Source organism: Biomphalaria glabrata, chromosome 16 (assembly GCF_947242115.1).
Source record: "Biomphalaria glabrata chromosome 16, xgBioGlab47.1, whole genome shotgun sequence".
Classification (NCBI taxonomy): Eukaryota; Metazoa; Mollusca; class Gastropoda; family Planorbidae; genus Biomphalaria; species Biomphalaria glabrata.
In genome coordinates, this window is record NC_074726.1 from 2,663,110 (window position 1) to 2,676,760 (window position 13,651).

At 36.5% G+C, this 13,651-nt stretch overlaps 1 protein-coding gene across 6 annotated transcripts; it reads left to right on the top strand.

Moving 5' to 3' along the window:
* Positions 1-612: 612 nt before the first annotated feature.
* LOC106063881 (uncharacterized) lies at positions 613-11,805 on the top strand. 6 transcript variants are annotated; one of them, XM_056013619.1, is made up of 8 exons: positions 613-673; positions 1,514-1,567; positions 6,200-6,262; positions 6,422-6,484; positions 8,676-8,729; positions 8,896-8,952; positions 9,930-9,987; positions 11,682-11,805. In XM_056013619.1, the coding sequence occupies exons 1-8, from the start codon at positions 644-646 to the stop codon at positions 11,786-11,788; spliced, it is 486 nt and encodes a 161-aa protein (XP_055869594.1). In that variant the 5' UTR covers positions 613-643; the 3' UTR covers positions 11,789-11,805. The 6 variants fall into 6 exon arrangements, with proteins under 6 accessions (XP_055869594.1, XP_055869595.1, XP_055869598.1 ...); XM_056013620.1 differs by having other exon boundaries at positions 8,899-8,952; XM_056013623.1 differs by lacking the exon at positions 9,930-9,987.
* Positions 11,806-13,651: the final 1,846 nt, after the last annotated feature.

Here is a 13,651-nt window from a genome sequence, read left to right on the forward strand (position 1 = left end):
AAGCATGTTTTAAAGTGATTAATCGCCTGTAGATATATAATACAAGATGTGCTTCTTCAAGTCCGAAGATTAATTTTACATATTAAGCTGGTGAGTGATACTGGTCTGTAGTTTCGGAATTATCTCTTATTTACATGGGGGAGTGACGTTAGCTTCTTTCCAGCCCCTTGGCACCCTAACCCTGATTAAGTAATGCCTGACAAAGCATTTTAACTCTTTCTCTCCTTACTGATGATACCAGCATTGATTCCACCAGAATGTGGTAAATAATTACGGAGAGAAAGAGTTAAACACTGATGTTAGCTCGTTTGCTTGGTTATTAGAGTGTTAAAATGGATCTGGGTTTCGTTCTTTAATTGATGTACAAATATGTACTTTATTGTCTATTAGCTGGAATAACATCAGGTCCAGATGTTTTATTTAATTTTTGTTAGCTATTATTTGAAGACTGTTGATTTTTTTTTTTAAATCGACGATTCCATATTCTGTTTAAAATGTATATCTAACAAATAAACAGACAGATCTTATCTTTGTTTTATTTCTTTGTTAATTTTTTTTTTTTAATTGAACAATTTGATCAAAAACTCGAAATAAAATTAACCCAATTGTCAATGTAAACATCCGGTGCTATGCAGACGTCAAAATGTTTAAAAGATACAAGCATATCAAACCGGTGTGTGATTTATGTTAGTCTTCCGGTATTTATTTTCCGATCTGCACTAAGAAATGCGAAAGAAACTGATAGCATTATAGACAGTTTACTTTTGATTCCATTTTTATTTCTGGTCAAGGAGTAGCATTTAGATCTAGGTCTAACAATATAGCTTGTCTTCGAGTCCGAAGATTAAGGAGCAGTGTAGTATTTCATGTGGATACGCAGTCCCGGCTGCGACCTACATAATTTGCCGCAACAAGTGCAGATATGTCAAATAACCGTTCTCCACCGGTGGTCGATTTAGATTCTCTTGTCACCGTCAACGTCTGTCCTCGGTAGTGGATTGTCTTTTAGTGAATCCCGCGGCTTTTGTAAGAAATTTCATCTGTCTCGTTCGGAAGCCGCCTGCTGCCAGGTGTTCTCTTCTATGTTAGTTAAAGCGAGCTGGCGACTAAGACAGTTTTTAAAGCCCTTCTGTTACGCCGACCTCTTTTCAGCTAACAAAAGAGTGCCTTTGGCATACGCTCGTCCCCCATACGGAATACCTGCCCTGCTGAGCTTAACTGTCTGACTATAAGCAGTCTCTCTATGCTGTCCGAACCGGCCTCCGAAAGAATATCAGTATTTACAGTGCGTTCTTGTCATCGTATATCTATGATGGAGGGCAGACATCAATGGGGAAAAGGTTCTATAAGTTATACTGTTGCTAGTACCCATGTGTCAGATCTATATAGAAAGGTTGAGAGAATCACTGCTTAATAGAACGCTCGTGTTTGAGCAAGGTATTAACACTTCTTGCATTAGCATTTAATTAGACCATTTTTTTAAATATTTTAAATGCTGTATTCTATTATGCAGGATACTAGAAAGAAGACATGTAATCCAACTGCCAGCACCAAATTGGCAAAGAAGGTCTGTACAAGCCAATCAACACACAAACTCATGTTAGTATACATTAGGTTTATAGTAGACATAGTCATGCAGACTGTATATTAGGATTTATGAGTACCATTCTTATCACACATAATAATAATTTCATTTAGAACGGTTAAGCAATGCAATGTAGGCTCTCAGTCTATACGCTTCCAGAACACCAGACATAACAAATAACAAGAAAACATTACTTTAAAAAAAAAAGCTTATATTAAGTGAAGGGAACGCACCGATCACTGCCATATCTCTAAATATTGCAAAATGTATCTTTCCTTTTTGCTATACGAAACAAAATTAAATAATTAGCATTAATTGATTAACTAATTGTTACTTTTTTTTTAAGGATTCACGTGTTGTCATTGAATAATATTTCAAAATGCTGTCTTTTTTTTTTCTCTGAATATTTTAATCAAACATAAAAGTTTTTAAAAAATTATTTAAGGGGAAAAAAACTTAAAATCGCTGCCATATCTCTCAATACTCCAAGGTTTAACTCCCTTTTTCTATATAATAATAAATATAATCCCATGTCATTAATGGATGATCTAATCGGTTAATTTTAATTTAATTGATTCGTGTAGGCCTACTGTCATCGACTAGAAACAAAAACACAAAGTTTCAACTTGATCCGAGAATGGGAAGTGGGAGAAAAAAAATGTGCCTAAGTTTTGTACTAGACAGACACCTATTTAAAAACAAAAACAAACTCTCTAGGTCAGGAGTTTAACATTTTACCATCATAGGGGAGATATATACACCGATCACACAAACTAAAAGACGTCAGAACGCTTTTGTTCTCTTAACAAAAAAAAAATTCTTAAATGAAGGTTAACTTTCTGATGCATACTGTTGAAGTATATCTGTACTTTGAGGCGCGGTGGCTGAGCGGATAGCGCTTGGATTCTGAACCGGGGGGGTCCCGGATTCGAATCCTGGTGAAGACTGGGATTTTTAATTCGGGATCCTTGGGCGCCTCTGAGTCTGCCCAGCTCTAATGGGTACCTAACATTAGTTGGGGAAAAGTAAAGGCGGTTGGTGCTGGCCACATGACACCCTCGTTAAGCGTAGGCCACAGAATCAGATGACCTTTACATCATCTGCCCTATAGACCACAAGGTCTGAAAGGGGAACTTTACTTTACTAAATCTTTACTTATCATTTATTTGTTTCATTTATATCGTATAATTCGTTTGACCTTATCAGGGCCGGGCTTAAGTAAGTTGAGGACCCAGATCAGGAGTTTTGTGGAGGGCCATACAATTTTTCGAAAGTTTTAATAAAAATCTTCTTATGGATAAAAATACTTATATCGAAAAGCTTGCTATATTTTAGACCAGCGGTTCTCAACCTTTTAAGCTCGGCGACCCCTCTTTACTACCCCCCACTCTGCCGCGACCCCCCGCCATAACATACACAGCTATAGAAGAACACACTAAATATAATCCATATTTTCGATGGTCTTAGGCGACCCCTGACAAATCGTCAATCGACCCCTCAAGGGATCGCGACCCACAGGTTGGGACCCCCTGTTTTAGACGAAAGAAATAGAGTTCTAGTTAATTTAATCTCACTTTCCTTTTAAAAACTATTTAATATGCATATTTTAGTTTAAAAAGTATATATTTTTAGGTTAAGCCTTTGGTAGGCACGCGGTGGCCGAGCGGTAAAGCGCTTGGCTTCTGAACCGGGTGTCCCTGGCTCGAATCCTAATGAAGACTGGAATTTTTTATTTCAGGATCTTTGGGCGCCTCTGAGTCCACCCAGTTCAAATGGGTACCTGACATTGGTTGGGGAAATGTACAGGCGGTTGGCCGTTGTGCTGGCCATATGACACCCTCGTAAGCCGTAGCCCACAGAATCAGATGACCTTTACATCATCTGCCCTATAGACCACAAGGTCTGAAAGAGGGAACTAGACACACTGTCGTAATTGGGAGCTGTATTTAATTATTCAGAGCATGCTATAGTCATAAACTTCTAAATCGAGACATTTTTTGCCTGCCGTAAAATGCGAAAAAAAAATGTTTGAAATTCGGTTATATTTTTCTTCTCTTTTATGGAGGCCCCTTTCTTGTGGATGTACCAGGGCTGTTACCACGCCTGCCCTCCCTTAAATCCGCCCCTGGATCTTATAATGTATTATTATGTGTAAAGCACAATTAGAGGGACAGTAGATGCCCCCCCCCCCCACACCGGATAATTCCTGTACTTTTCACTACTTCAGATTTTTAAAAAAAAGTTCTGTTGCGCATGCGTCATGGTTGCTCTATTAACTTAGGCGGTCTAATCAAAAGGAAGGCTACTATCAATACCTACTCAGCGACTAAATTTAGAAATGTGCTCTAAAAATAGAACATGGTCTTTTCCCAATCGATTATCGATGTCTTTATAAGAATACATTTTCGATATGTCGTTGGACTGAGCCGTGGCAGTGTGGATATCTTCAGAGCCCAAAGCTGATGAGCTAATAGTCGCAATGGAATTTGTGACGGTCTGCATTGCTAACTCGATACTCAGTCTTTTTACCTTTTTTTTATTTTACTTTCTGTAAGTGAAACAAATTAGTACATTCAATGTACTTTTACTGCAAAATACTAATTTAAAGAAAAATATTTTTTTTAAGACAAAGCTTAGCTAAGGAGAAGAACTCATCAATTACACCTATATCTCTCAATAATATAGAATTTATTTCCCTTTATCAATATCAAACGAAGGAATTAATTAATAGTAATTATAACTAATTTGTTAATTTGTTTTTATTGATTCATATATTGTCTACGCCAGTGAATAATTGTGTAAAGTTTCAACTTGGTCCAAGAATGGGTGTGGGAGAAATAACGTGTGCACAACTATTTTATCAGACAGAAAGACAAGATGAGTTGATAAAAGTATTGTACAATTGTACCTAGACCTACATGTTTGTAATCTTCATAACAAAGAATTTTCACCAATTATTCCAATTTTATAGTTAGAGGCAAAGTATGTTTTTAATTTACATGCTCTCTCTCTCTCTCTCTCTCTCTCTCTCTCTCTCTCTCTCTCTCTCTCTCTCTCTTTCTTTGTCTCATTATCTTTCTATTTTTTCCCAGCGGTGGCTGAGTTTTAAAGCGCTTGGATTCCAAACTGGGGGTCCTGGGTGCGAATCCTGGGGAAATTTCGGGACCTGTCGGGCTCCTCAAGGCCACCTAACTCGAATGGGTACATGACATTAGTTGAGGAAAAGTAAAATTGGTTGGTCGTTGTGCTGGCTACATGACACCCTTGTAAAACAGATGACCTTTACATCATGTGCCCTATAGACCGCATGTTCCGAAATGGGAACTTTCTCTCTCTCCCCACTCTCCTCTATCTCTTTCTCTCTCTTTCTCTCTCTCTCTCTCTCTGCCTGTCTCTCTTAATAACTCGCTCTGTTTCACTTTATTCTTAGCATAAAACTTGCTAGCAAATAATTTATACATCTCTTTAAAAAACGGAATCGCTATCTTATTGTTAAAAAAATTGTTTTTTTTTTTTAATCAATAATCTCGACTGGAATCTCGTTCTTTGTTAAACTATGTATAGATAAAGGGCAAATACTTTTTTTTCGTTTTGTAGTTCTGTAATATGAAGTGTCTGTGTGATAGTTCCCCCTCTTCTAGCACACCACGTAGTGATAATGCAGAAATATATACCTCTGACACACACGTAGGCCTATGACGATATGTTTTAATAAACATTTTTCTGTAGAAGAAACTGTTGGTACTTACTTAGAAGACATTTAAATCACAAATTGAACAGGTTCCATACACGATATGTTACGTAAGTAATTATTGGTTATATTACACATTTTCATATTCCACGATTGTCTATCACACTGTCTTTATAAACATGTAAGTACAGCTGACTTTAAAAAGAAATAATAATATTTTTTAATGTAAACAAAAAAGTAAAAAATATGTATTGAAAAAATTATTTTTTTTTAAAGTACACCTGATTTAACAATTAGAATATTTGTTTCTTGAACATTGTTGGACAATAATAATATTGTAATTATACATAAACCACAGTCAGCAGACTCGGTGGCTGAGTGGCTAAGTGCTTGGCTTCTGAACCAAGGTGGATCGAATTCTGGTGAAGACTGGGATTTTTAATTTCGGAATCTTTAGGGCGCCTCTGAGTCCACCCAGCTCTAATGGGTATCTGACACTAGTTGGGGAAAAGTAAATGCGGTTTTTCGTTGTGCTGGCAGCATGACACCCGCAGATGACCTTTACATCATCTGCCCTATAGATCGCAAGGTATGAAAGGAAATAGGAATGTACAGAATTCGAGCTCGGACCAAGCAGTCCAAAGCGTAGGCCGTTTACTATAACCATCTGTAAATTTGCGTTGTGGACATTATTTTAAAAAATGTCAATATTTGAATATTGTTAAGATACTTCCCTCTTTTCTGTTTGTTTCAGTGTGAATCAAAAATTGTCTTACGATATTTTTCATTGTCACAAAATTGTGCTGAATTCTCTTCAGAACCCTTAACAGTTCATTTGTCAAAATGACACAAATATAGTAAAAATATAAGTATCATCGCAAGTTGGTAAAGTTAAATATTTTACATACATTTTACACCTCAAGGGAGCAGGAGCAGATGGAAAGCTAGAGACAGTTGCAGCCGACACTAAGAAACTGCCCACTAAGGTAAGCAGTTTAGTTTGCACATTTATTTCAGTATAAAACTATGAATGCTGATATATTTCTCTTTAGAAGTATTATAAGTCCATTTGCCAAAATTACACAAATATGAAAAAAAAATATAATTATCGCAAGTTGGTAAATCCAAACATTTTACACTCTAAGGGAGCAGGCTTAGAAGAAAAAACAGTTACATTTGCAGCAGACGTCGCGGAACTGCCAACCAAGGTGAGAAGTGTAACTGATTATTTTAATGCATTTTGGTTAAACTTGATTGTAAAAATCTAAATCTAATCTAAATCTTCTATGTGTCGGGATGTTCCTTCAGAGTTGAACGATAATTAACTTCCTAGTCCAAACCTCCCGCAGGACGACGGGAGCGGACAGGGTTTGAACCCGGGACCCAGAGACCTCTTGTAAGACAATATTTAATCCTACTAAAGGAAAGAACAAAGTTTATCGGTGGGTGTGCAATTTATTTAGCATGGTACAATGAATATATTACATAAATAGGCCCATTTTATATACTTTCACATTATATTATCCTACAGTAGCGCAAGTGTCAAACAAAGATGTAGTGTCAAACTCAACAAGAAGTCCGTCTTTCAAAACTTTACTTGTGTTAGGATTTCATATTATGAGAAGACGAATTCTAAGCGAGCTCTATCTCGCAATGTTAATGTTAGAAAAGAGAATGGATACAAAATAAAATCGGGATCGTTAAACTGTTGCTCCAGACAGCTAGTCCAACTAAGCAATTGTCAAACTGTTGCTCCAGACAGCTAGTCCAACTAAGCCATTGTCAAACTGTTGCTCCAGACAGCTAGTCCAACTAAGCCATTGTCAAACTGTTGCTCCAGACAGCTAGTCAAACTAAGCCATTGCCAAACTGTTGCTCCAGACAGCCAGTCAAACTAAACCATTGTCAAACTGTAGTTCCAGACAGCTAGTCCAACTAAGCCATTGTCAAACTGTTGCTCCAGAAAGCTAGTCCAACTAACCAAATGTCAAACTGTAGTTCCAAACAGCTAGTCTAACTAAACCAACGTCAAACTGTAGCTTCAGACATCCAGACAGCTAGTCCAACTAAACCATTGTCAAACTGTAGCTCTAGACAGCTAGTCCAACTAAATCACTGCAGACGTATTAATTTCTTACTGCATAACTTGATTGACAACTGAACCAACATCTGTTTCAATAAAATTATAGATATACGCAGAAATACAAGTGTAGCCTAATTCTAAGATGTCCACCATACTAGACAACGTACAACTCATAACAAAACAAAAATAAGCACACATCCTTTTCTCCAACTTTAACCCTAACCCTTTCATTAACCCTTTCTCCCCTTTTTATAAATTCGTCTCTTGTAACATGACTGTTTCATCAAAAATCCTCAACTAATACAAACGCACACACAAGCACACTCACACACACTCATTACAATACTAAATCTAAGTGGTAACTTGCACGTTTACAGGCCTTGTTTAATTTCTCTCTATAAAAAAATGAAGAAAAGAATAGAAAGTAGAATCAATAAAAATTGGACCAGCTCACATCCCAATTACAAGATAAAGGACGCCTATCATAAGCTATTGCGACATGACCAACGCACAATTTTTCGACTCAAAACTGGACATAACAGAACGAGACAGCGTATGCTCCGGAAACTAAAATTTAAATTTTTCATTGTGGCGCATCTCAAGAGAATGGTGACCATATCCTTCTTAGCCGCATACTTTATAAAGAGGCCCGAGCAAGACTGTAGCCCGAAACCCTCCTATAGAAGAAAAACTATACGGACAACTGCCTGATCTGGAAACTACTGCGTGGTTCATCTCAGATATAGGATTACTGATCTAAACTGCCTGATCTGGAAACCACTGCGCGGTTCATCTCAGATATAGGATTACTGATCTAAACTGCCTGATCTGGAAACCACTGCGCTGTTCATCTCAGATATAGGATTACTGATTTAAACTGCCTGATCAGGAAACCACAGCGCGGTTTATCTCAGATATAGGATTACTGATTTAAACTGCCTGATCAGGAAACCACTGCGCGGTTCATCTCAGATACAGGATTACTGATCTAAACTGCCTGATCAGGAAACCACTGCGCGGTTCATCTCAGATACAGGATTACTGATCTAAACTGCCTGATCAGGAAACCACTGCGCGATTCATCTCAGATATAGGATTACTGATCTAAACACTCCCAACATGAAAAAGGAAAACGAAGAAGTTTAATATAGATTCAACATACCCTTTACTTAAATACAAAACAAGACTGCTTCTGCTAAGAGATAAAGGCCATTAGAAAGCCCCATTGTTTCACAAATCTTTTAATTCCGTTTCTGTCCCATGTTAGCCATCTGGGAACTAATACATAAATAATGTCATACATTCTCTGTTAACAGGACTTGGACATACAGCCAAAAGTACTTAGCGCTGGGAAGAAAAAAGCTCATAAGGTCAGTATAAAAAAGTGAAATGCACATGTGTTTGTCGATGCTAATTTTTAACACACGGTCAAATAAGAAAGCAAAAGAAATATAGTTGGTGAATGTGGCAAGGTGTGAGATTATTTCTTATACAGATATAATTACCACTCTTTGATCATATTGTATGTTTTTGTAGCAGGTGAAAAAGGAGAAATCAAATAGTGCAAGTGTTGAAACAAAATCTAAACATAAGGTTAGTTTCAGAATAATTCAACAACATATTATTACTATTTTGCTAGAAACGAACAAGCAGTCATTCTCCGGCACTGCCAGGGTCGAGTTTCGTTAAAAAAAGAAACAAAAAAGAGTCCCTTTTAGCGGTGTCCACTGAGGAAATTTTGTGGTGATGTGGCAGGTCTGCAGCAGTACAGCGCCCTGACAGGCAACGAGAATCTTCTTAGAAAGGTTAAGGGTCTTGAAGGTGCCTGTGAGGTCAGTTGTCATTATCCCTTCATTTGGGCATATTGTTTGTTTTTTTTAGACAATTTCCATAACCGTTTAATCTTCATGCTCATTATTATTATTATTATTATCAGAGAAAGAGCCATATAAAGGCCTATATATGTTATTAGAAATGTTCATACATTAATACATATCTAGGGGGCGCGTTGCCTGCTTGTTAAAGCGCTTGGCTTCCGAACTGAGTGTTCCGGGGTTTGAATCCTGGTGAAGTCTGGGATTTCTAATTTTTCATGAGCTCGCCCAGCTCTAATGGGTACCTGGCATTAGATGGGGAAAAGTAAAGGCGGTTGGTCTTTGTGCTGACCAAATAACACCCTCGTTAACCGTTGACCACAGAAACAGATGACCTTTACATCATCTGCCCTATAGATCGCAAGGTCTGAAAGAGCGACTTTATAGCGACATATCTAAAACTAGAAGGTTTTTTTTTTATTTCGTATACAGAATACTGAAGTATTAATAAGCGAAGTAAAAAGTGAAGTATTGTAACAATTAAATCATATAACCCAAAATTTCTGTTCACTTTTTAGCCCAGGAATTTCAAATTTATAATCTCTCTAATCGAGACGACAGTTCAAAGTGCAAACCACACTACCACGCAGACATCCAGGCAGATCTTACATTGGCTACACATTTTTATTGTTGTTTCTTTAAAATATTTCATTTTGACATACTAATACCATGAATACACCCTGGTTCATGTTTCAGAAGAAACATAAAATCTCGAAACTTGAAAAAAGAACGCTCTTTTCATTAATTTTAGCAGGTAATCCACTTTTTTTGTTAGCTTGCTACCAATTACATATGTTTCTTTTTTTTTTAAGACAAAAGGCTGTTTCGTTCTTGTGTGTTTATGTAGATTAATCCGTAAGCTGTAAACAGCAATTGTAAAGCGCATACAGGCTTAATATCAGTTTAGCGTCATTCAAATTATAATCAAGATAAGCTCAGAGAGGATGATATTAGCCATGTAAACGAGATACTATAGAAGATAATATATATATATATATACATACATACATATATATATATATATATATATATATATATATATATATATATATATATATATATATATATATATATATATACATATATATATGTGTGTGTGTGTGTGTGTGTGTAACGAATGTCTTTGAGTCCGAAGATTAATGAGGAATGTAGTATTTCCCGTGGATACGCAGCCCCAGCTGCGACCTACATATTTTGCCCCAACTCACTCAGGCATAACCATTGTCCACCGGTGGTCAATTTAGATTTTCATTTCGCCGTCTACGTCTGAACTCGGCAGCTGATTTTCTATTGGTCTGAATATATATATATATATATGACTAATCATCATAGAAGGCCTGAACACTGACCTGCAACGTCGCAAACTGTGGGCAGTGGCGACCAAAATCTCGCTGCCCTGCCTCATATCTGAACGACGTTGCTACGAGCTTAAGGTTCTCCACTGCCCACATGCTGTGACGTCAGTTTTGAGGTCTACTGTAACGATTAGTCTCTGTTCACCCAACCCTAATACGTACTTCACATTTTTTAAAAATTGAGTCACATTATCTGGGGAAACAAATTGTTGGTCGTTGTGCTGGTCACATAACACCCACGTAGACAATATGCTGTAGAAACAATCATTCGCCTCAATGACCATTTATTACTTTTTAGTGACTAAAAAAATATGACATTTCTGATTCTAACCAGAATATTATGTTTTTATTTTTTAAATCTAATGCTTTTAAATCAAAAGTTTGTAAATCTAATAATTGTAAATCTAATGCTTTTAAATCTGATGTATTCGCAACGGTGTCAAAAAAAAATCTTTTAAACTATAAGGTGATACATCTAAACCTATATGCCTTGATTAAATGTAACAGCCATCTTCCTGTTTCTAGGAAATGCTTTCAGATTTAAGCAAATGAGGAGCCTATAAGACAGCCTAGTTGTATTAGAAATATGCCGAAAGCCATCGACTACAAAATCAATTAAAAATGCATCTGATATCACTTGAACACAAAAATGACCTAACGAGGGGGTGTTATATAAAAAAATGTCTTTCCCAAACATAAAATCTTACAAACAATTTACCCTTTAAATTACTATTACTTCACATCTGGAAGAAGTTGTTGACTCTCTATTCAATCTAGATCTAGAATAGAAAGATGGTAAAACTCCTTTATTCCACTTTCCGTTGGGTTGTTATAAAGTAATTTGTCGTCACCGACTAGTAGCCTACACAGAGGCCCAAGTTATAAAGCTCTGGCCTATACATGTTTTCATTTGTGAATGATGTTCCTATTTGCATCTATATTAATGCTGAGGTGCGCAATTGTAGTCAAACTCAATTTCCATGCACTGGAATAGCTGTTTATGACTGTGCGTGTATATTTGAAAAGTAGTATTAATATTAAAATAGATTTAAACTTAAATAGCTTTAAACTGCTTTGCATATTCTCAATTTAGATGTGAACTGGAGTTCTATACAGAAACAGATGAGAGAACAAGATTTCCCAGAAAGAGAAACGACTGAATATGAACATAAGCTAAAAAAATATTTACATATAAAATAAAATGAAAACACACAATACCAACTTCGTTTGTATTTGATAATTAATTTTGTTATTTTTTTTGATCCTCCATATATTTATAGTGTCGCTTGTAAGAATGGTAGATCTTTTGACTGAAGTTAAGACTTATAACAGTTAATATTTAATCAAACTTCCATGCTATTTTTTTTTTTTATTTAAGACACTGGCCTCCCCAAACAGCAGTCCCAATGAGGTCAACATAAGAGTTATGAAGATATTCTCAGTAGCCTCTTTAAGGAATCTATAGGCATAGTAGGAAAATACGAGCTGTAGACTGCTTTCATTGGCTTACAGCAGGGACGGCATTAGATAATTGGAGGCCCTAGTCAAGTGGATAGTGTGGCCGCAAATGAAATCTGTTGGACCGTTGAGGCACCACACAAGATCTGTTGACCGTTTCTCTCTGCTTATTTTTTTTTTATTTTTTTTTGCCTTGAAAAGAATTTTTTTTAATGGCAGGTACGTCAATTCTTTTATGTTGTCTTCCCATCGACTTTTCTGGCTGCCTCTTTTTCTTTTTCCTGGTACTGTTCCCTGAATGAAGTTTTTTGTGAGCCCAGTGGACCTGGCAAATGAAATAGAAAAAAAAATTAAGACTGAAAAATAATTAAAATAATAATTTAAAAAAAAACAACATTCTGTATCTATATCTAAATAAACAATAAGTGAAATTCATCTTTGAGTTCATGGGAAATGAGATTTTGATCATCTTTGAGTTTATGAACAAAAATGAGATTGTGTTTATCTCGAATTCATTGATTAATAAGAGTATGTTCATCTTCGATTACGAAAGAGGACCTAACGATTTAATCCAAATGTTGAAGTCCAAAATTCTCATGTACTCAGCGTGACGTTATAAATGAGCACAGAGTCGTGGTTGTATTTTTGGCTCGTCTACCCGGGCAAACCTGACAGTCTATCAACGTAGTATATTCATTAAGTGAAACAAGTGGTGCCAATGAGTTAACGTATAATGTATAGTATTTAGCAACAAGCGGTAAGCCTATGATATGAATGATATAGCTCCTTCGTGATTGAAGATAAACATATTTCTCTTATCTTACTTATACTTAAGTGGCGTGTAGAGTTTTTTTTTAATGGGATATAACTCAAACTTTATTTGAATGAGGACTTGATTTTGCAGTTGAGCATATGACCTTGCTACAGGGAACAGTACCAGGATAAAGATGATATGAAAAAGCCGAGAAAGCGATGGGAAGAAGGGATGGGCATGCCACTGAAAGAGGTTCTATCCAAGACAAGAGAGAGAGAGAAAAATGAAGAAATACTGTCAGTAGATCTTGTGTTGTGCCCCAACGGTCCAACAGACTAAAAGATAGGTGTAAAGGTGACGGTGCAGTTGAACATAATGTGTAAATGTTTCTATACAGATCAGGAGCAAGTGGATTCCGTGACCTGAATTCGACAAGTCAGAGACGGGCCTATAGAACATGAGACAGTTTACTTTTCCTCCTTGGAATGTCAAAAACTTGTAAATAATCCGTTAAAATTAAGATTTCTTTACAACGCAGTTCTGTTATCATGGTTTTACAGAAGCTTTATGAAACAAATTTTGCATTATAATTCAGCAAAGTTTTTACTTTATTATTAGTGATAGGTCAAAGTTCCCCTCTCAGACCTTGCAATCTGTAGTGGCAGAGGATTTGTTTCTATGCCATTTTAACAAGGGTGATATGTGGCTAGCACCACAACCAACCTCCTATACTTACCAAAGTTATGTCAGGTTCCCATTAGAGATAAGTGGACTTGAAGGATGTCTTAAAAATCTCAACACAAAATGCCAGTCTTCACCGGGATCCAAAACTTGAGACCGCTTATTATAGT

What these genes read in the sequence shown, in the direction of transcription:
- LOC106063881 (XM_056013619.1), top strand. Translation starts at nt 644, where the DNA reads ATGTTTAAAAGATACAAGCATATCAAACCG. An exon ending in TCGCGGAACTGCCAACCAAG is followed by an intron (nt 6,485 to 8,675) that starts GTGAGAAGTGTA and finishes CTCTGTTAACAG; the next exon opens with GACTTGGACATACAGCCAAA. An exon ending in AAACAAAATCTAAACATAAG is followed by an intron (nt 8,953 to 9,929) that starts GTTAGTTTCAGA and finishes TTCATGTTTCAG; the next exon opens with AAGAAACATAAAATCTCGAA.